The following is a 24190-nucleotide window of genomic DNA, read 5'->3' as shown; positions in this document are numbered from 1 at the left end:
GCATATTCTCTTTTACTCCATTTGAGTGAATTTCCATCAAGCATCATAGGAGTACCAATCATGGACGCAATCAAAGGAATATTTTCTTCATCCCAGCAACTCAATGGAAAACTCGGGAATCTAATCCAAACTGGAGAAGTGATTCCCTTAAGAGAATGAATAGAGAAAGATGAGGACCATCTATCCATACCTATAATCTGATTCCCTATGTACCAGGGACCTCCACTTAACACTTCTTCCATTGATTCCATGGTGGTAAACGAACATAGCATCCAATTACAGCCCAATGTGGTAATATGAAAGCTACCAAGCTTACCCCATTGTCTCCTCAATTCTTGACTACAAATCGAGAATGGTATATTAGATCCCAGAACTTTGACAACCAGAGATTTTTTCAAAATTTGGGAGTTGGCAATTTCCTTGTTACTATTGAGTTTAACTGCAATTCCATCTTCAGTAAAACAGGTTGACCGATTATCAAAATTCAATTTGATATGCTGCGTTTTCTGCCAAGCCGATTGAAAACTGTTGCCTGGTTCCGATTCAACATTTCTTTCCACCACATCTTCTGCACTTTCGTTATTCTGATCAATCGATTCCTTAAGAATCTTATAGACCTGATCCTGATTATGTTGTTCAATAATCTCCAGACCTTGTTGAATTTTCAGAAATTCAAAAGGCGGCTCTTCTTGTTCAGCCATAACAGAAGAAATCGGAATGTTCTTCCCTTCAATAATCTGATCAATGAGAATTCCTTTGCCCTTCCCTTCAACAACAGGATCTAATCTCATCGGAGGTCTATATCCTTCTCTGATCACCAAATTGGATGAAACCCTGAACGGTTCTTGATCCACCACTTCATTGCGATTCTTTACAGTTCTTTGATCATCAACTCTAAGAGGAACATTTCGTTTGAGGTCCGACGTAGGATTACCGCCGGCAAGCCGCTGCCGGCGGTCCTGAACCACCATCCTCAACAACGAAGCACGATCACAAATCACCCGCGAAATTCAAAAATCAAACACTAACAGATTCTCTCTCTAGATCAAAAAACGGGAGCTTCTCTCTCTAGAACCACTCAAAAAATTCAAAATTCAAGGAGGATTAGTAAGGAAGTTAATCCCCGTCAAATTCAAAATTAATGTTCACCTTTTGTCCCGACCATCCACAAAAGCCCATAAGAATGCATTTAGTTTCCTTAACCATTCTAATTTTTGCTTCAGAGAAAATGATTATATCATTGGCGCAGAGTAAATGAAAGACTTTAGGCCCCTTGGGAGAAATACCAATCCCAACCGAATTACCCTTTTGAAGAAAAGCATTTGAAAGTAGTTGTGCACACATGATAAACAAGAAAGGAGATAAAGGGCAACCTTGACGAAATCCGCTCTTAGTTTCAATCCAATTAGTGAAATTCCCATTGATTAGCAAAGAAAATTTAGGACAATAAACACACTCTAAAATGAGATTAGCAAACTTTATAGGAAACCCAAAATAATCCATTACTTTAACTAATGTAGTCCACCCCATTGAGTCATATGCTTGCTCCATATCAATCTTGAATGAGACTAAACCTTTAGAAGATTTAGAATGCCTAAACTTATGGAAGATTTCTTGAGCCACCAATACATGATCCGAGAGCGACCTCCCTTTCAAAAAAGCCACTTGCTCTTCCAAAATTAACTTAGGAATTACTAGCAACAACCTATTTAAAAGCATCTTTGCCACAATTTTATAAACGAATTGCAAAGACTTATAGGTCTAAAATTAGATGGAGACAAAGGGTTTTTAACTTTTGGGATCAAAACTATAATAGTGTCTTTACATTTTTCATTCATCTTCCCATAATTGAAAAAGTGACCCATAGCATTCCATAAATCATGCTTGATAATATGCCAATATGATTTAAAAAAAGAATAAGACATACCATGATGCCCCGGAGCAATATTCCCTCCAACTTCCTTGATAACCTTCTCCATTTCTTCAAAAGAAAAATATCTACTCATATTCATATCTTCTTCATTTAAAGATTTCCACGGTTTAGGCCAACCCACCATTGAGCAGATCCTATCTTTCCATTTGTCCTTGAAGTAGCTGAATAATACCTCTTCAACTTGATGTTGATCTTCAACCATCAACCCGTTTTCATTCTTGATTCTGTAAATGAAGTTTGAGTTTCTCCTTTGCACTGGCATATGCTTGAAAAAACCTTGAGTTATTATCTCCCTCTACGAGCCATTTAACCTTAGCTCGCTGCCTCCACCAAGTGCTGATCCGATCCAATAATGAATTCAACTCATCAATCTTCAATTTCAAAAGCCACCGATCTTCCTCTGAGACAAATCCGTCCTCTGCTTCTTTGTTTTGCAGTTCCAGAATTTCTTCTTTCAAAGCCTCATTTGATTGATTTAGTGCCTTAAACTTAGCTTTACTCCAATAATACAAAGCTTTCAAGGACATTTTCATTTTCTGATTCAGAACTTGAAAGGGATCCCCATTTTTTTTTTCTCCATGATTCCCTAACCACTGCCATAAAAGCTGGAATAGATGTCCATACATCTTTGAATTTGATCATCTTCTTGTATGATGGTTTAAACTCCAATAAGTTTAACAAAATTGGACAATGATTTGAGGCAAGTCTAGCCAAATGCCTCACCATCAACCGGTGAGAAGTGTTCAAAGCCGCTGCATTGAGAAGACATCTATCTAACTTCTCAAGAATCCTTTCAGCACCTTTTTTATTGTTGCACCAAGTATACTTGGGCCCAACACATGCAACCTCATGTAAATCATTTCAAGATATCAAGGTCTTCATTTCCTTCGGGCCAAGGGAAAAAGCAAATCTTCTTCTCCCCTTTTTCTCCTCCTTAGATAACAAGCAATTGAAATCGCCACCCACCATCATGGGTGTATCTTTTGACAAATGATTTTCCAATCTCTCCCATAATGATCTCCTTTTATAGACATCCTTGCTCCCATATACCGTAGCAATCTTCAATAAACCCTTGTTAATAACATTTAGTTCACCTACAACAAGTTGGGAAGAAGCTTCCAGGACGTTAAATGAAGCCATGTTATGTTTCCATAACACCATAATACCTCCCGATAACCCTTCAGAAGGAACATGAAAAAAATCCCACTCATCACCTATCAACATATTAACAACCTTCTTGTCAACCAAACTAAGAAAGAACACCCCATGATTCCTTATAAATTCCTTCACATATAGAGAAGCTTTGGTTTTCCTAGCTCCTCTACAATTCCAAAATCATATGGAAGACATTATTGAACTAGAGGGGAGAGATTCCCCAACTTCTCCTTCACCTCTCCTTCCAATCTCCTACTTCTTTGCACCAATTTAATGGGTCCCAAGCCTTTAAGTTGCTTTGAACCTTTTTTCTTTACTTTACTAGAGTCATCTCCAGAATTGTTCATCATATCTACATTAACGTCTGTATCCATCTCCAATACATCCACACCACATTCAGTTATAGAAATTGAAGCTTTAGGAGACATCCAAACTTCGGTCTCTAGGCACACAATCTCCCCTTCCTCAATCAAATTATTTAAAACATGAAATTGATTGGCATTACTAGGAGTACAAGCAGATTTAAGAGCATACTTTCCTCAACTGATCGGGATTTTATTATTCATGGGAACTTCATTATTACAGGTAAGATCAGGAAGTACCTCAGGCTGCAGCTCTTTTTTCCGAACTTCAACATTGACATCCTCCATATAATTTTTACCAGCAGTAGTGTCAACCTCCACATTTTTACTCTTCAAAGCCGCAGCTTCCCCTATCTTCTTCCCTTCATTCAACAATGGCCGAGTCTAGGTGTTTTTGAATTTGTAATTTCTGAATTTTTCTTCCCATAATCCACATGAATCTACGGTCCATAGCCTTCCTTGATAATTTTGCTAGCTTCTTCCTCCACTGAATCAGCATTTGAGCTTACATTTTTTGAAACAGCCTCGCCTTCAACTGTGTTTTTAATTACATTAGGTTCTGTTTTTAATTTCATTAGGTTCCAAAATAGACTCTATGCTCACGTCAGAGCAATTTTTCTCCAAATGTCCAATCTTCTCACATTTAAAGCGAATGTTTGGGATTCTTTCATATTCAATTTTTTGATAAAATTTGCCGGAGACACCTTCCACCCATACTCCCAAAGGTAATTTATCTTCAAGCTTGATCCTTACACAGATTCTGGCAAATTCCCTCCTTCCCCATTGTAACATGTTTTCGTCAATCAAAAACGGTGTTCCAACATTAGAAGCAATCCTGCAGACATTAATTTTATCCCAACTTTGCAAAGGAAGATTAGGAAGCCTAATCCATATCGGAGCCGTTAGACCTCTTAAAGATAAAGGCTGAAATGAAGGAGACCATTTGTTCAGGCCTATGATATTCCCATTCACATACCAAGGACCGCTAGATAAAACCAATTCCATAGCATTTGGGTCTTCAAAAGCACATAATACCCATCCCATTCCAAGCAAGGTCATATGGAACCTTCCAAACTGATTCCATTGCCACCTTAATTTTATACCAATTACATGATAAGAAACATTATCTCCGAATACCTTAGCCACCAATGACTTGTGTAATTTGTTAGTATTTTCCACCTCACTTTGGAGGTGAAGCTTCACCACGCCATTTTCAGAAAAACTTTCACCATAATCAAAATCAAATTGGTTTAAAGTTTGCCTTCCTGTTCCAAACATTGACAGCCGGTTTGGTATGGGGAGGAATAACATAATACAAATTCTCAACGGGTAAGCAGTTACCAAGATCTGCAGAAATACAATCACGAACCTTCTCCAAGTCCTCATTAACCTCTAGTACACCATGAACTACCACATTTGCAGTGACCTTCTCACCAGCAGATGCATTTGCCTTATGAGAAGAATTTGCAATTCCAGCACCAGAATCTATTATTTCCATTCTACCTTAAACCTCAGAAGCATGTTTCAAAATCACCTGTTTGGCTTTTGACACAGATTTTGAAGTCGCACCACTGAGTGATACAAGATCGACTTTAGCATCTTTTTGAAGGCAGGATAAATTTTGAACTTCTGAAACATCCATTATAATCTTCTTTCCCTTACCAATGCATTCCAATTGTTTTTTCGGAGGAAGTAACCCTCCCTCATTAATCACCAAGGTTTTTCCAGTTTTGAATCTTAACTTAGCCTCATGATCAAACACCAAATTTGCGTCTCCGAAAGCTGGAGGAGATGAATCTTGATTCGAACGAGGAAGGATTCTAACAGCAGATGACGATGAAAGTCGACCATATCCGACGTCGGAAGATGAAGGCCGACGGCCCTCCACTGTCATCGGTGGAATGGACGACTTGCGGGAAAACAAAAATTCAAAAAATCAGTTTTTTCCCTCCTAAAAACTGGGAGCTTCTCTCTCTAGAAACCGGGAGCCTATTTAATCAGTTTCTGATTTTTACAAATCTTTCTAGTATGGACATCCCCAAAAGCATATGAAGTATTAAATGTACCTAAATTGAGATATGCTTTTCATGAAGACTTGCAGGCATTAAAAAATGAGATATGAAAATTCTTGACCTCTCCAAATTGAAAGAAACCTTTTGGGTGCAAATTGATTTTCAATATCAAATACAAGACTAATGGGAATATTAAAAGGTTTAAAGCTAGACTAGATGCAAAAGAGTTTACTCAAAATGTAGAATTAATTATCAATTAATTTTTACGTATTGCTAATATTAATTAAGTACAGGTTATTATTTCGCTATTGCGTGCCTGGACTAGCCATTTTATCAACTAGATACTGGATAATAAAAAGCCTTTCTAAATTGAAATCTTGAAGATGAGGTCTTCATAATTATATCAATTTAGTTTGAGGCCACTGACCCTAAAAATAAGATCTTTAGACTCAATAAACGTTTATATAGTCTGTAGCGATCATCATGAGTTTAGTTCGATAGATTTATGATGGACCGGCTCACCCGATCCGGCCTGGACCTGTGCGGGTCTACAGGCGGAAGAGAGGGGGGCGGGCGGACCGGCTGGACCAAGGGGACCCACCCACTTAAGTAGGGGTATTTTGGGGATGGGAGGAATTTTGGGATGGTATGAAGAGGGCCATTAGGGTTTAGTTTTGGGGATCATGAAAAGCAAAGTATCTTTCTAGTTTTCTTCTCTTAGTCTTCTTCTTGTTCTTTTCTAGGGTTTTCTTGTGGGAGATCTTGTCCTTCTCGAAGTGGACAAACTTATTTTGTTTTCTCTTGGCTTTCTAATGCAAAGGTTCTTGTTTTTCATCCTAACTCTCTTGTGATTGTTTCTCTTTGATTTTGGTGGAGAAATTCCTCTCTTTTGGGGGAAATTAGGGCAAAATCGAAATTGTGAAACCCTAGGGCGTATCAATTTGGTATCAGAGCTCTCGATCCTAGACGGCATGGCATCAAAGAAGGTAGAAGTTTTGGAGGGAGAGATGGGCCAATTGAAAGAGGAAGTGGGTGAGAAACTTTCTTCGTTGGAGGGAAAATTCTCAACCTTAGAGGAGAGATTTGGGGGAATGGAAGAGATGATCCGGAAATTGTTAGGAGCCCAAGTTGCTCCATCAAATCCTAAGAAAAAAAGGAAATCTCCGGCGATGAACCCTAACCCTAACTCTAACCCTAATTTTCCAAATAGGGAAGGAGTAAATCAGAGTGAAGAGGGCATGCAAGGGCAATGGTCAAGTGAAGGGGGAGAAGGGTCTGGAGTGGGCGGACCATGGGGGATGGCCGGTGGTCAAGGGGGCTGGCCATACATAGGCTCGGTGGGCTCTCACGGCACACGAGAAGGGTGGCCGAATCAGATGGGGGGGTTTCCGGAAGGGAACCGTACCACGTGGGAGCAGGGAGGAAGAAGGGATGACTATGGCATGGGCTATGGAGAGCCAAGAGAACCACCATGGAGGGGGATTCAAAATCCTTACTCGGTGGAGTGGAGGGGAAGACCACAAGGAGAGGGATTTGCTCAGGGGACATGGGGAGATGGAAGAACCTTCCACCGAACTGACAACCACATGAGGAAATTGAAGTTTCCTATTTTTGAAGGGGAGGATGCTTATGGGTGGATTTACAGGGTGGAGCGCTATTTTGCAGTGAATGGTGTTACAGAAGAAGAGAAGTTGATGGCGGTTCCGGTCTGTTTAGAGGGGAAGGCATTGGCTTGGTTTCAATGGCTTGAAGGGAGACAACATGTTAGGAGTTGGGAGGAGTTCAAAGACCTCCTACTTCATAGATTCTGAGTGTCCAGCGAGGGTACACACTATGAGCAGTTGGTAGCTCTAGTGCAGGAGGGCACAGTGGCAGAGTATAGGGAGCATTTTGAGCTACTCTCAGACAGATTGAGAGGTATTCCAGACAACCTTTTGGAAGAAAATTTCATGAAGGGGTTGAAGCCTCACATTAGAGCAGCCATCAGAGTAGTGGATCCACATGGATTAGTAAAGATCATGGAGATTGCACAGCTTGTAGAGGACAAGCTGAAGGTGGAGCTACCGAGGCGATCAGGGGTGCCTTACCCCACTTACCGACCACCACTCATGATTGGAGGCACAAAGGCGGCTACCATCCTTTCTCCTAGGGAGGTAACCAAGGTGAAAACCACTATGGCAGTGAACTAAGGGGGGTTCAAGAGATTAACTGATTCAGAGCTGAAGGAAAAAAGGTCCAAGGGCCTTTGCTACCGATGTGATGAGAAGTTTACACCGGGGCATAGGTGTAAGGAGAAGACACTACATGTGATCATAGTGGGGGATTCAGAGGAGGAGGAAGAGGACAAAGGGGCAACTGAGGAGGAGGGAGAAGAGGAGGAGCACCATCATTTGGCTATGGTGGAGGTTTCACTCAACTCCATAGCAGGACTGACATCACATTCCACCATGAAGCTGGAAGGGGAGATTGCAGGGTACAAGGTGATGGTTCTGATTGATAGTGGGGCCACCCACAACTTCATTGCTTGCAGATTGGTGGAGAGGGTGGGGCTACCAGTGACACAGGGGAGAGGTGTCGGAGTCATTTTGGGCACGGGAAAGAAGGAGCGCTGTAGCGGGCAGTGTAAGGGAGTGACCCTTACATTGCAAGGAGAGGAGACAGTGCAAGACTTTCTACTGTTGGACTTGGGAAGCACTGACGTGATACTAGGGATGCAGTGGCTCCAGTCCTTGGGTGAGATGAAGGTAAACTGGAAGAAGTTATATATGGAGTATGGGAAGGGGAGCAGGAGAGTGACACTACAGGGAGACCCCAGTTTATGCAGATCCAGAGTGGCCTTGAAGTCCATCTTCAAAACTTTGAGAGATGATGGAGAGGGAAAGAGGGCCATTAGGGTTTAGTTTTGGGGATCATGAAAAGCAAAGTCTCTTTCTAGTTTTCTTCCCCTAGTCTTCTTCTTGTTCTTTTCTAGGGTTTTCTTGTGGGAGATCTTGTCCTTCTCGAAGTGGACAAACTTATCTTGTTTTCTCTTGGCTTTCTAATGCAAAGGTTCTTGTTTTTCATCCCAACTCTCTTGTGATTGTTTCTCTTTGATTTTGGTGGAGAAATTCCTCTCTTTTGGGGGAAATTAGGGCAAAACCGAAAATTGTGAAACCCTAGGGCATATCAATTTATTGCTATTTTATTAAATGGCCTGGGCACTTTCGAGGACATTGAACAGACTGTTAGTTTTGGAATAATAAAATGTAAAATTATTATCCTGATTATTTATGTTGACTTAACTGGCAACAGTGAGAAAGAGATTGGCTGATAAAAAAAAAAAAAGCAAATGGTTTGAAATTAAAGATATTGGGTCCTTAAAATATTTCCTTGATGTAAAATTTATTTGATCAAGCAAAGTTATATTTGTCACTCAACAAAAGTGTACATTGGATCTCCTAAAAGAATCCTATATGACATAACGCAAGCTTGAGATTACCCCAATGGATCCTATGAATAAATTTTGGTCCAAAGATGATACAGCACAAGTTGACAAAGATATCAATGCTTAGATGGAAAGCTCATTTATCTTTCCCATTCTAGTCCATGAATAAAATTGGGTCCAATATTTATACACCACAAGTTGGCAAAGAAAGATACCAATTCTTAGTTGGAGAGCTCATCTATCTTTCACATTCTAGTCTAAAAATCCATTTTCTAGTAATTGTAGTTAGTTGATGTATGAATGCCCCTATATAGGAATATCTTGATGCTCTCTATAGAATATCTTGATGCCCCTATATTCTTGTTATTGTAATATCTTTTCACTTTTTGAATGGCATTTTTCGTTGGAGTTGTGCAGTTTCACTATACTCTATGTATATTCTTCTTCTGGAAGTTCATACTTGGCTTTGAAAAGAATTGCCATGTCTTCCTAAGCCCTGAAAAATTTTTGTTAATCGATAGCCCAAATGGAGTTATGTGAGGGTTTTATGTTTCATCCAAGAAGCTAATGAGTGGAGGATCTACGAGTGAGGAGCTTGAAGAGTATCTGCTGGTTTGTAGAGGAGCCAAATCACTATAAATGCTCGAGTATTAATTTTATCTCTTTTGCACTCTCTTTGCATTAGCATTACACGCTGTCTTCATCCTCTTAGTAAAATGGGCATGGTTTGATGATGGATGTGATTAAGTGATGACTTAATTTTGTTCGTTCCATTTTGTGCTAGATTTGACCTTAAGTAAAATTTAGCAACAAGGTTCACTTACATGGTCTAGCCATTAATGCATTTTGAAGCAACACAATCTTGACTTATCAGAGTAAGCAACTTTTGTGAAAGTGTATTCTCTCCACATTGTAAACTTTAACTGCATGTTAATTAGAGTTTTGTGATAGTTGTCATCATCCTTTACCATGCTACTATTTTGTTTCTTATATGTGGATTGATGAGACTTTTTGTTAACTAGGTTCATACGCACCTATGGGACTCATATAATAGTGGAAATGGGTCTTGGAGGTCAAGATGTAATCTGTGTTAAACAGAATCATGTTTCATCTGTATCACCTACAGACGTTAAAATACATTTGGAGGACCTTGGAGACTTGTTATTTTCTGATGGAAGGGGTGCTTCTCCTCTAAATCAGAAAACCAGAGGAAAGAACAAGGTAAATAATTTAGTTAACATTCTTGATCGCTTCTTAAATTGTCATACTGTTGATAAACACAGTCCTCTTATAAAGGTTCCAGACGTGTTCTTCAAAATTTTGCAATCAAACAACTTTCTGCTGACCAGTCATTCTGAAAGTTCAAGCAAAGATGTAAGTATTGCGAATCCCACTCTAATCAGGTTGTTCAATGTTATAAAAAATGAAATTTTTTAACAGGGGCTTACCATAATTTGCTCAAAGAGGGGTGGAGATCCATATTTATGCAGCCATTCCAAATGGCTGCAGACAGTACATAATAAACCCGATGCAATACTGTTTAAGTTTGTTCCTATCACTTCTCTTCTCACTGGCATCCCAGGAAGTGGTTATCTTAGCCATGCAATCAACTTGTACCTTCGTTGTAAGTCCTCTACTAAAGATGAAATTGATGTCTGTTGCTTGTTGCATTGCTATTATAGTAGGGGTCGCCATGTAAACTTGATTTCAGCTGCTAAACTGTGGTCCCTTTTTTTCTTTTTTTTAAGTTAATGTATCTTTATGGCTATCTTAATGTATCTTTTGTCCTTTTTTAAGTTAATCATTTCTAGATTATCTTCTTACTTCTGCATGTTCAAATAATTGCATTTATTCATGATTTCTTGTTCTTGCAACATAATCAGATAAACCCGATCCTGATGCGTTACAGCACTTCTTGGAGTTCCAAGTTCCACGTCAATGGGCACCACTTTACAGCGAACTAACTCTTAGTCTTCAACATCCTCAACAAAGGAAATCCTATCCAAAACTTCAATTTAGATTTCTTGGTCCTAAACTTCACATCAATACAACCCAGGTATTATAACCATTCTAGTTATTTTGGCACAATAATTACAGATAATTTAATGCTATTCATGTTACACTCTTCCCACAGCATAAGTTTTTCTTATCACGAAATAGTCAATTAGAAACTTTTGATTGCTCGTCATTTAACTCCCAAAGAATTTTTTGTTTCTTTTGTTCCTCTTGTAGATAATCTTGCTCATTTTTCTATTGAAGATGTTTCAGTTGCTTCTAAAGCCTGGGTTAACTCTGGTAGGCTATTCCTTAGGTAAGGTGCCTTATGAGGCGTTGGGTTCAGTCATGTTGAAAACATGGAAGTTAAAAGGTATGCTTGATATTCTTTTGTTAAGAGAGGGCTTCTTCTTGCTTAAGTATTTTTGTCCGGAAGGTTTTGATTTAGTTTGGACTGGGGGTCCGTAGTTTTTCTTTGGAAAACTGTTTATTATTTAACGCTGGTCCCCTTTATTTCGTCCTAAAAAAGAGGAGTTTGTTTCGATTCCTCTTTGGATCAAAATCTTGGACCTTCTATTGGTTTGTTGGACATCTGAGGGAATTTTGAAGATTGCTAGTTTGTTAGGTGTTCCTAATGCTGTGGATTCCCTTACAACAAAACTATCGAGGCTTACATTTTGTTGTATTTGTGTTTTGATTAATAAAGAATCCCGTATTCCTGAGAAAATTAAAGTCTCTGTGACTGGGAACGTTGTTACTCCGAAGGTTGTCTATGAAAACCTATTCCTTGTTTGGGTTGTGGTTCAATTGTTCATCCTTCATCCTTATGTCCCACTAATCTCCAATCTACAACTGTTTGGAAAGAACCCCCAAGGGGTAGAAGCCGGAGTTGGAAGGTTTTGAGGGCTTCATCTTGTCTTTTCCATCCTGTCCTTCTGGTCCTAGTATCACTAATATAGCTCCTAACTCGTCTTCTAAACCTAATGATTTTAATGTTCCTGAAGTTCAACTAGGTTCATGTATTACTAAGCCATTAGAAGCCTCCTCTTTGGTGTGAGAGCTGATATTCCTAACTTGAATTCTCCTACATAAGATTTTCCTAATGACTCCATAGTTGTACATTCTCCAAGAAAATCTTCCCTAGAAACCAACCTTAATAATAAATTTCATGTCCTACAGTCTATAAATTTATGTTCTATAGAGAAGCGGAAAGATTCTTAATTCATCTAATGGTAAAGTGCTTGAACAACTAGTCATTAAGCTGTTGCTTGTTTTGGGTAAGTCTTCTAGGGCCAAGAATGCCAGGAAGGCAACAAATTCTTCTATTAAGTATTAATATATTTTCCTAATATTGCATCCTGGATTAGAGTTTTTAACAGTTTGGATAAGGTCACAATTTGTAGAGATCTTGTTCATAGATTTAATGTGGATTTTTTCTGTATTCTTAAAGCTAAAGTTAATTTTGATTTGGTTGATGACCCTTGGTTTTCTGAAAGTCATAGGGTCTTTCAATAGGAAGCTTGTTGTAATAACTTTTGTTTTTCTGATCCTGGGAGGATTTGATTGAAAAAGAACGCTTCTTGTGTTTGTTTTACTCCTATTTTCTCTACTAGTGACTTATTCATGACCCTTTGATGGTTGGCTCTTCTTTTTCCTTATTACAGCTGTTTATGCTTCTAATTTTTCGATTGAGAGATTAGTCTTATGTAAGAATATTCTTAATTTAGCTACTAACATTTCCTCTCTTTGGGTTTTGTTGGGAGACTTTAATTGTTGTAGATTCTCCAAAGAAAAATCGAGGTATTGCTATTTCTAGTAGCAAGTTGTGGGAGTTTAATAATCTTATTTTTAGTTTTGGTGTTCAAGATCTTTCTTCTGTTGGACATTTCTATACTTGATTTAATCAAAGAAGTGATTGCCCCATTCATATTAAGCTTGACAGGGTCTTGGGGAATGATCATTAGTTGGAATTGTTTCCTTCCTTTTATTGCGTGGATAAGCCGAGGTGCTCTGATCACTCTCTTCTTTGTTGCAATAATTATATGGTTAATCAAAGTCATATATTTATTTTTTAAAATTTTCGGTGCAAAAAGCTTGAGTTCTGGAATTTACTTTTTAAATTTTTTGCTTCCGCTCATGTGGGAAGTCAAGTCCTATTAATGATCTGTACTTGAGGATGTGTAGGCTTAAATGTTGTATTAAGAAACATCCTTGGGTTTCCTCTAAAGACGGTTTTGCATCTATTGAGTCTCTCCAAAAGAAGCAGAGTCTTTTGTTGCAGCAGATTTAATGTACTCATCTTGATCAGCAGCTTAATGAATCTTTAAAGGAGGTGAATTCTCTTAGTAATCACAATTTATCATTATGGTCCTCTTGGCTTATTCAAAGATCTAAAGTTAGGTGGCTTTCTTGTGGAGATGATAGTTTGAGTTTTCTTTATTCTAGAATTAGATGCAGGCATAATAGGAGCATAATCAAGGATATTTTCACCTCTGATGCCTTTGTTCAACATTTTTTTAAAATTCTCTAAAGCCTACTCTTGTTACTTCTAATTCTATTCATGGTGGTAGAACCATTCTTGATGTTCTTATACCTTCTCTGATGGCTCCTATTATTGAAGAGATTAATAAGGTAGTTTTTTCAGCTCCAAACTCACCAATTCCGGGCCATGTTGGTTTTACTTTGGAATTCTTCAAAAATTCTTGCGAGATTGTGTGTTCTTTTTTCTGTAAAACTGTCTTGCATTTTTTCTCACTTATTTCATGCCTAGGGTAGCAAAAGAATTGGCTATTGCTCTTATCCCTAAAAGTATTAATGCCTCCCTAATTATTGATTATAGGCGAATTTTTTTGTGCAATGTTTTTTTATAAAACTGTAGCAAAAATATTGATAAATTGTATGTGAAATATTATGCCTTTTATCATTCATCTTAGTCACTGGGGTTTATTAAAAAGAGGATTTCTTCTGATTTATCTTGCTTGCATCTGAAATGTTAAGGGAAATTAATAGTAAAGCTAAAGATACATACTTCTGTGCTAATCTTCAAATTCACAAGGCTTTTGATAATATTCCTACAGATTTTCTTTTATATAGGATGGCCCAAAAAGGTTTCGCAAAGCAGTCATGCTCCTATTGCATCAGTCTGAACTTCCAGGCAATAAAATAATTAACTTTTTCATCTTTGGTCACTAATTATTTTGGACTCAAGTGGATCTTTTATTGCATCTTGAGTTTGTGTTGGAGTTTTACCATGTCTAAATTATCATATGCGTCAGCTTTTTATAGTTGGAATACGAACTATTTGTTTTCGTTATATTTTCTCATTATTGGGAATATTATTTGTATGTTCATGCATGCTTATGTAGGTAATTCATAGGTACTAAGCAGGTTCCCCTTTGAGTAATTTGGTAAAGAGGAGTGCTGTTAAACATCAATACATTTCATTAGATTCTAAAGTGGTACAAACAAATTGTGAAGCATGGGCTACCAACATGAAGGACCAATTTACAATTGTCAAAGTCTACCTAAGAAGAAGAAGATCTCCAAAAGAGTAGATCTTTGTAACATATTTAAGTGATCTACAAATATGTAATAAAATTTTGCTTTCTTTTGTTCTTTTAAGTAAGGTAGACCAAGTCTACCTATTTTTAAAGCACAAGAATACTTTCCATTTGGAAGGTCCGGCTGCTATTTTGTATAAATGATTTAGGATGAAATGTCTTTTTCTTTCTTGGTTTTTTTTTTAATGTTTTCCTTACAACAATGATTTAGTTTTTCTTCTTATGAGGATTTATATAAGAGTCTTTCAAAATTAACCCATCTAAATTCTATTTTGGATTATCAAACATCTTTTGAGAATCTTGTATTTAAAGTTTCAAATCTATCAGTGTCTACCCTTGTTAGGTATTTTATTTCTGAATTTAAACAAAAAATTATGATAAGAACTTTTATTTGCTCGAACTACTTCTATTTTGGATGCAATGGAACTCGCTAGGCGTCAAGAATCCAAAATTCAAGATTTTTTTCTACCCCATCTTCACATTGGTGAAAATCAAATCCTTCTTATCCATCCACCAAGATTACACCTCCTACCTCTCTACCCTCATCCAACAACAACCCCTCTTACTCGACCCAACCTTCTCTCACCATCCATAAAACTCATAACCTCCCAATCCATAAACTCTCCTATGCTAAAATTTAACATAGATGTGAAAAAGGCCTTTGTATTAATTGTTATGCAAAATCTGGTCCCCAACATTGTAGCCCCATGCTTTAAAATTGCGCAATATGAGGCTCACCTTGAGGCCCGCCTTTGTGCAATTTCAGTAAAAAAACGCCTCGATGCTTACGCCTCGAATTTTTTTTATGAGGCTTGCACCTCAACTTGGTTGAGGCCCGCATTGAGACCCGCCTCGCCTCACTGGCATGAGGCTTACGCCTCACGCTATATACATTAAAACTTACATAAATCTTGAAGTAAATGCCCGACATTGGACTCTATAGGAGAGGAAGGGGAGAGAGCAGTTCACCATAATGATGATTCAAATGAAGAACCCCTTAGTGATAACAATGCTGATGACTTATGAGTTCTTATATGATATGTCATTGCTATTTATTTTTGGAAATCAGAATTATATGTTAATGAAAAGAATAATGGGATTTCGGAAAGATAGAATTTTGAGTTGAACTATATTTCATGTTGTCTTATAATTGAGATATTTTGATTTCACTTCATATCTTATGCTTTTTTATGTTTTTATATTATTCACTCATTAGTATATTACAAATTTATCATTTTATGTTTACGCAATCTTTTGATTTTGAGGCTTACGCCTCAAAACGCTTTGAGGCATACGCCTCGCCTCACAAATGAAAACGCCTCAATACCCGAATACGCAATTTTAAACATTGTGTAGCCCCAATAATTTTACTTATTACTTGGCACTAACGAACAATGAATGTAGAGTCCCCTCCCTCTTCTCTTGATATTGATGATATTCACTATCTTTCTTCTAAAATTAGTTTTAATGCCTTAGTTGGGCAATTTAATCCTCGTTTTTTTTTTCATTTTAATGGTTATGAAAAGGTTTACATTTTAATTAATAGCGGAGGTACTAATAATTTTATTCAAGCCAATCTTGTCCATCAGCTTGCTCTTAATCTTCATCCATCAACCAATTTAAAGTTTCAATAGGCAATGACCAATTTTTTGTACTTCTAAATATTATAATGTCACAATTACTATGCAAGGCTATCTAGTCACCTTATATTTATTCGTCATTTTCAAATTTCTTCTTTCTCATATCCTTACTCATCCAAATTTAATTCTTAAAGAAAGCTGAAATAGTTGATTGCACTGCATTACTTAGAGGGTATTTGTTCGAATCGTTATCATTATAAATTATTCTATCCCTTATCATATCCTATCCTCTGGAGTCTGATGCTTTTCAATTTGCTTCTTCATTTAGTTTAGTCATTTTTTTTCTTTAATAAAAATTTATCATTAACATAAATATAAGATTAATACTCTGAAATTTTTAATGGTGGATGTGGTGGTAGTGGGTGGCTTTCAAGTGATTCCCAGCAGCAGCTATGACGATGGTGGCTGTGGTGCAGGCGGCTAGTTGTAGGTCGAGGAAGTTGTTGCGACTCTGGGGTGCATGAAGATGTTATTTTGTTAGGAGATTTAGTTTAGGATTTAGGTAAATTTTAATAGAAAAAATTATAAATTGGGTGAAGTGTACACCTCACGCCAGCGATGTGAGGTGCCCCTCAAGGTGGGCCTTAGCCAAGCTCGAGGCTTACACCTCGAGGCATTTTTCACTGGAATTGCATTGAGGCGGGCCTTAAGCCGAGTCTCAGATTGCACAATTTTAAATGATGCATGGGGACGATGTAGTCCTATGTATGCATTGGCGACAGTCATTAGGATTAGTTTTACATAATTATCGCGACATGAATATGCAATTAAGTCATCGAAATCAACCACTTATACTTTATAATGAACCTCAATTATCCTCTAATCCCATTTCTTTCTACCAATTGTGTGCTCTCATTTCTCATCTCATAACAATTTAGTTATTCGCTGTCACAACCCAACCCGATATGACTCGATACCATAGGTCATTTCACGTCCAATCGTCGCAAGAACTAGAAACTGACTCTAAGATTTAGCTGGAGAAGTGTTGAGAAAACCCAACCTTCTAATTTAATCAATATGAAGTCGCTAGTGAATTTAAAATAAAACATAATACCAAAACTCAAAAATGTTTTTTTTGTATATCATCCAAAAATACATAGTCAATCTGAGGTTTGTCTACAACAATGCTTGTCAACAGAAAATACAATAAAATAAAGTCAAGCATGCAAAAATGAAACTAGCCAAAAAGCATACCTACAACATAAATCAAGGCCCTTTATCAAACTACTGAGCCTTCTATCAAAATACAATAGTAAACTTAGTAATGTACAAAAAGTTATAACTGAATCAAACACTGATATTGAATGCATATTTAAATAACTATTGAAATTGTATGGAAATTGATTGACATATAAATATCAGAATAACCTTCAGGCTCAAATTTTCAGTATATACAAAAAATAACAAAATCCTTTCTTATACATCCCGATCCTCTTTCACATCAATATCTGAATACATAATATAGTCCAAAGTATCAACTAACATAATTTATAATATGCCATTGGCACCAAAATCTGAATGCATAGCATAGTGCACATAACACAATAGTTCTCATATCATGTATATAGCACATGATTAAGGCTTTTAGCCACTAGAATATGCCTTATAGGCATCATAATAGATCTTCCAGAATTTCGCCCTTTCTACACCAAACCTCCTCAACCTCTTTGTTTCAATCAACAGGGCACAATAAAACACATATTCTAATTCATTACAAAAATTAAAGCATAACTGAATTTATTTCATAATTTTATTAGTTGTTATAATGGAAGGAAACAAAAACACTGCTGAACAAAAAATCAATCAAATTTTTAGAGAAAGTGTATGATAGTATTCTAAAACTTTAATTGAACTAAAACATTATTTTTAGATTTAAAAATAAAATTTTTAATCGATAAAAATGTTGCTTTTCAAAATCTCCATGCAGAAAATTTAAAATAATTTCTCAAAACAACTAGAACTATCATATCGTTAACATATTAAATGTTATACCGATATAAGTTAGCAGAATCTGATAAAACTGCATTTTTTGTAAAATTAAATTATAAATTTGATTAGAAAAATTTCAAAAATACTAAATTATTGAAAATTGAGATATCAAAATATAACCTACATTGATTCGAGCTACTCTTGACCTAAGCCGATGAGTAAAAACGACTTGAAGCAGCTCCAAGTGAATTTTCTCTCTAGAAAATCTCTCTAACTTTGTTGCCCAAAGCAACAGAACAGAGTGAAAAGTAAATTTGGATATTTTTAATATTAAATTTTTTTTTTCTGGCACCACAGTGGCCCGCTTTGCTAGCCGCAATGCTCCCTATAGAATTTATAGCGCTGCCTCCTACGTGCTTCAAGCTGATTGGGTTGAAGACCAATAAAGTCTTGACCTTGGTTCAAGTCTAGGCACTATGACTATTAAGTATGTGTGAGCTGAAACTCTCAGGCATAATTTTTGTTAGAGAGCTGGGTCCCTAGAAACAAGGAATGTTACACTTGATAAGGCCACCTCCCTATTCTAAATGAGTCACTTCGACGAGTTTGATCAATTCTGACCCAACATATCTATTCTTGCTTGCACCCAAATGAAAAATATATACAAAGTTCTCTTCAATCGTACTCATACATCATACTAATTTGCTTATTGCTTTTCGTTGATTTATTGTTCCTAACATGTGTAGTTCAGGTAAATCTTCACTTATTTGGGCCAAGAACTAGCAGGCAACTCCCCATTTTACGATAAGATTCAAAATGAGTAGTGCACGACTACCTTTCAACTGGCAAGAATGAATTTTTATCCCTGTAAGCATATAATGTCTAATGTAAGGTAGTGCCCATCTCACACTATAAAGTCAAAGCAATGCAAGATATAGCCCTAGAAGGAGACTCCCCCATTTATGATAAAATCTACAATAAGTAGCGTGCGACTCGCTTTTAGTCGGGGAGTCCAAGTGTCATCTCTATAAAGACTACAAAGTCTGATGTTAGGTGAGGCTCATCTAAGACGAGTCCATGCTAAGTTAAAATTGTTTGCTCGCAAACACAACACCTCAAAATTCATCTTTCATCAATTAGTGAAAAGACTTGGTTTTCCTTCATCAGGTGCTAAGGCAAAAACCTCAAGGAATTCATTTCATTCACTAGCTGAGTTATAAACAAATGAATGATATCATATCATTTACACCGGACGTCCCTTATTCATTAATTGAGCTTTCCAAGCATTGTGAGTGGAATTATTTCTATGAAGCAGCCAAGTCAGAGTATTTTCAGCAAATGCTCTTAGGGTGTATTTCAATATTTTAATTACAAAGTTTCTATGGTCATACTCAGTAAAACCTGTTGAGTTTAAACTCATCGACTCCAAGTTTTCTTAGTCAATCCCTTAATCTTATTCAAGAAGATATCCTCATATTTATCATATTATTTAATTTTATTGTTGTAAGTATTAATATATTATTTGATAGCCAAATTATTATTATATTTTTTTACTGAGTTTAATACTAATAGAAATTTGCTAACCATCAATTAGTGAGTTCTATGGTGATCAATTTTTACTCTTCTCATTCATAAATCTAGTAATTTCAAAAGAAGAAATAAAGAATTCGCCAAATGCAGAAGATTGCACAATTGCCATAAAGAGATAAACAAGATAGTAAGGTAAACAAAGAAAACATACAACTCGCCACAAGTGTGAAAAAAACTCAAATTATATTATTTCGAACAGCTTTTACGTAACATGTTTCTTTTATGTAAGGGGAAAAGCTCACTCATCTACAAGAAATATCCTATACAAGGGATCTAACCAAAGTTATGGAGAGACAACTCCTTTCTCTGCTAGTATTGTAGGATGAAGTGACCCCCGACTATAAACTAACTTGATCATGTTTGCTTGAGGAAGCAGAAAATTAGCACCCTGAAGCCCTTAGCTTCAACACCTCCCTAGATATCAAGGAGATGACTTCACTTGATCTACTCTCCCTCCCCTAGGTACTAGTTCCTTCCCCAAGCTCATTTTGGATGTTGAGAATCTTCTCCACCTGGTTGGCTTGCTATGAGAAAACACCCAGCTAAGTTGCCCCTCAAGCAGGAGCTTCTGCGCCTAGGTTACTAGTTGAGGTATAAATGTCCGGAGCCATCATGGACGTTATAGGCTGGGTTACGGGAAGATCTTTGGCCGAGGATGATGCCACTTTCTCCTTAGCACGCCCTTCAAGACCTCGACAATCTTAGTTGTTGACTAAGCTTTTGTAGTGTGTGGTGAGCATTATATCACATTGATCGCAACTAGTGAAGTTCCTCATATGGTATAGAGGGAAGGATTAATAAGAGAGATTTTTTTATCTAAAAGAGTCAAAAGAATCTCTAACGGCTTATCATCTAAGTCTAATCATGGTGTATAAGACAAATGCCTATAAGTCAATTCCAATGTGTCAAATGTGTTCAATGGGTATTCTAAGAACCCACTTGAGGTCAAGTGAACTCTTAGCCCGTCCATTATCAATGACACTCGACCCCAACTAGAAAGAACTCTTACCTTCACTGGTCTCATTTTTTCTTAACCTCCTCTTGAACTAGGTTGTGGTTGGCTGGTAGGCTCGACCAAAGGCCAAGTTGTCGCAACTATTATTGCATGAGTCGCCAACCTAGGATATGCACTTTCCCTTGCAAGTGCTTTTACACACCTGTAAGGCCAAGACTCGCCTTGCGTTCCTCACAGTGAAGGGGAAGTCATCGGAGCTCGACGAAAGGATCACCCTCTCTAAGCTTTCCTTTGATGCCATTGCCTTGCTTGATGTTACCTTTAGTAGTCTCCTTCGGAGTAGACACTATTGGCTCGTTTAGTTCTAGGCTAATGGACAAGCTTGCCTCAACAACCACTATCTTCTTATCTGCCAAAAAGCTAGACTTCTTCTCCTCTCCTTAAGCTAACTTGCACTTGTGGAGAAGCACTTTCTTTAGCTTCTATCACTCGCGTTAGCCACTTGCACGGCTTACATCGGTCCTTTGTAGCGGGTTAGTGGAACACACTCAAGAGGCAAAGGAAATATGTGTTATTATACTGCCACCTCTTGCTGCTATTTATAACTTGATAGTTCATCTTATCAAATCAATATCATATTGAAGAATTTCTAAAGTGAGCTCAATATTCGAGGCAACATTAATGACATGGAAATAACTCTTAATCTCCCTTATGTTGTTCGATAAAAATAATAAATACTCATGGTCTTCAAATTACTTTTCCTTTTCCCAACTCGCCTTTTTCATGGATCAAGTGAATTGGTGAAATAAACTTATATCCATACATGCTTATTAGGTTTCTTAGAGATATTTAGTAGATTCCTTCTAATGAACACGATTAAAAGGGTTACATGATCAAAGTGACAATTTTCTGAAGAAGGCGTGACCCTGTAAGTCTGTACATCGCACTAGCCCGCCCATGGAATAACAACCACTCTCCCTTAGAGAGGTCTCCTAGGGCAATTGATCACGGATGTGGTTGCTCTTAGCAAGTTACTCTAAATGACTCATCTAGATTAGCCCATAAGTATCACTCAACTAATCTTGCTCCCCCCGCAACAACTATTTGTGACCATGGTCATCTGCCTATCGTAGACGTACCCGATCAAGCTAAAGGAACTGTATGCCTATGAAGTTATGAGTATGACTTCTCCAGCCAGACTCGTTCTTCGATTGCAGCTACCCTTTTCCCGGGTATTCACATCTAGTTCTTGAGATTCGGTGTTTATTTATGGAAATTCACCCCTTATTCTATGGACTCACTGGCACTGATTCACTCTTGAAAATTGGCCCAAGACACTCACTTTAGAGGAGGGGGCCACATCATTGGAAAAGATTCATGTGTATGTTGATTAATTAGTATATGTGTTAGTGTCAGGTTGTAACAATTACTTTATATTTCATTTTTATATTTTCTTATAGGTGTAGTCATTCTTGTAACCGACTTAATCTTAGAAATAAAAGGTGAAAACGCATACTTTGAATCCTGTGTTGCTGTTGTGTTCCTCTCCGAGAGTATGGCTTTCTATAGAATCTCCATACACATTAGATTTGATTTTTTTTGTTCTATCCTGCTAATAAACTGCTAGTAGGTTTTTTTGTCATCTATGGATAAATTTGAATAAAAAAAAATTTGATATTTTTAAATTTTACGAAGTGCAATCTTTATTTACTCAAGAGAAATATTCCCCAGACAAGCAATTTAAAGACAATGTTGAAGAAACGTCGATACTGTACTGATGGCAATCAGCTTAAATGCATTGTATCGTTTTGAAATGTGCATTGTATCATTTTTGAGATGTACAGATGGTCATCAGTACAGTTTAACCTTCAATGCATTACTCATGATTTTATTGAATCTGAAAAACTTGGCATTTGGCCTGAGAAATAAGGTGGTATGCTTTTATGGATGTGAACTTTAAATGGCATTGCGATACTCGATCAACTTGGGCATTTCCTTATGTCCATAGTCTTTCTTAAATAATCATATCACTAGTTGAGGTTTTTGGATATTCTGTTTAATTTTTTATCCTTTTTTTTTCATCTTAAAAAGGGTAATCAATCACATGAATGCTATCATTATTAACAGCATTCTTATCATTCATGCAAAGGTCTCAAGTGCTTACAAGCCAATAACTGGGCTGCGGCTGTACCTAGAGGGTTCGAAGTGCAACCAGCTAGCTCTACACATACAGCACCTTTCTAGCCTCCCATGCATGTTTGAATCAGCCATTTCCTCCAGACTTTCTAAGTGGCAATCATCAGAAGACTCAGCCCCAGGATTTATTGAGCCAATTCAATGGAAGAGCTACTCCCGCATCTGCACCGCTGCTGTAAAGCACAATCCCAAGTGGTTTGAAAAAGTTTCTGATGGCGTCTTTGTGGTCACTGGTGCTCAGCTTGTGACGAAGGGAAAATGGTTGAAGAAATCCCTCCACCTTCGTCTTCTTTTCACTCACATCCCTAACTGCACCATCCAAAAGACTGAATGGGCTCAAACACCACCAAATTCTTACAAAGGAAGTTTTTTCTCAAACATCAGCACAACATTGGGTTCGACATTCACTGGTCATCGAAATCCTACCTCAGTGAAGCAGGAATCTTCAACAACTCTAAATTCCGGTGTTTTTTCTGATGGCCCACCTGTACCAGTACAATCTAAGAAGTTGCTGAGATTTGTGGACATGACTGAGGTTGTTCGAGGTCCAAACAATGTGCCTGGCCATTGGCTAGTTACTGCAGCAAAGCTAGTCAACGATGGGGGTAAGATAGGCTTACAGGTTAAGTTCGCATTGCTAAATTTTTCTGTGACAACTGATAAAGAATCCTTTTGTAAAGTGTGAGGATTTTCATTTGTTCTGTAGAGATTACTGTCTTTGTTGAGGATATTAGGCCATTTTAAAATGCATATTGTAGTTTTCAACGTATTTTTCAATATTCATGTACAGAACAGAAGAGAGTCAGTTTGCAATAGCATGCGAATATTTCATGTTCACCACCTCTGTGCTTGCTCGGGAATAAGTGTTGCTATGTTCTCATCACTGTTTATGGCTAGCCTGTTTTGATAAGAAACTTGGAAGATCTTTTGGTTGGAAAATAGCATTTTGAACTAGTTCCCAGTGTTTGAAATATTATTTGGTCCTCAAACATAAAATTATATTTCAAATTAATATAATTTTGATCATCTTGATTTTTATTTTTAAACTTTTCTAAAATAAATTTATGACAGGGTTTTGATTGATGTCAACACTGGTGCTCAACATGTGTGAGCCTTGCGGCTCTTGAAAAGACCAACACAGCGACGCTTTAATTGCCCTAAAAATTGAATTTGCTTTGCGCTTAAAGGTTGCATCGTGGTGCTCTATTATTTCACAAAAAATTGAGAGCTCATAGTCGCGGTGCTTCATTTTTGTTCTGCTATCGGAATGATCTAATGTAGCAGTATTGGGTTCTCATGGTGTTGTGGCGCTAAATTATTCTCAAAATTTCAAAAAGCATGATACTGCGATGATGGATGGTCGGCATTGCAGCGCTATGGGGCCATTTTGACACAATGGCATTGGTTCCTTTAGTGCTGCGACACTATTAAAATATAAA

At 37.3% G+C, this 24190-nt stretch overlaps 1 protein-coding gene across 1 annotated transcript in view; it reads left to right on the top strand.

Moving 5' to 3' along the window:
- The window catches only part of LOC110109883 (MACPF domain-containing protein At4g24290-like), a 42286-nt gene extending 18695 nt beyond the window's left edge, over nucleotides 1-23591 (top strand). Inside the window, exons 3-7 of the mRNA XM_020841094.2 lie at nucleotides 9909-10107; nucleotides 10183-10260; nucleotides 10327-10510; nucleotides 10770-10942; nucleotides 22705-23591. Coding sequence (XP_020696753.1) covers nucleotides 9909-10107; nucleotides 10183-10260; nucleotides 10327-10510; nucleotides 10770-10942; nucleotides 22705-23436 — 1366 coding nt within the window. The 3' untranslated portion in view covers nucleotides 23437-23591. The remainder of the gene's footprint in view (nucleotides 1-9908; nucleotides 10108-10182; nucleotides 10261-10326; nucleotides 10511-10769; nucleotides 10943-22704) is intronic.
- Nucleotides 23592-24190: the final 599 nt, after the last annotated feature.

Source organism: Dendrobium catenatum, unplaced genomic scaffold, assembly GCF_001605985.2.
Source record: "Dendrobium catenatum unplaced genomic scaffold, ASM160598v2 fragScaff_scaffold_348, whole genome shotgun sequence".
NCBI classification, from domain to species: Eukaryota; Viridiplantae; Streptophyta; class Magnoliopsida; order Asparagales; family Orchidaceae; genus Dendrobium; species Dendrobium catenatum.
Note: the sequence above shows the minus strand (reverse complement) of the source record. Positions and strands in the feature narration are given on the sequence as shown.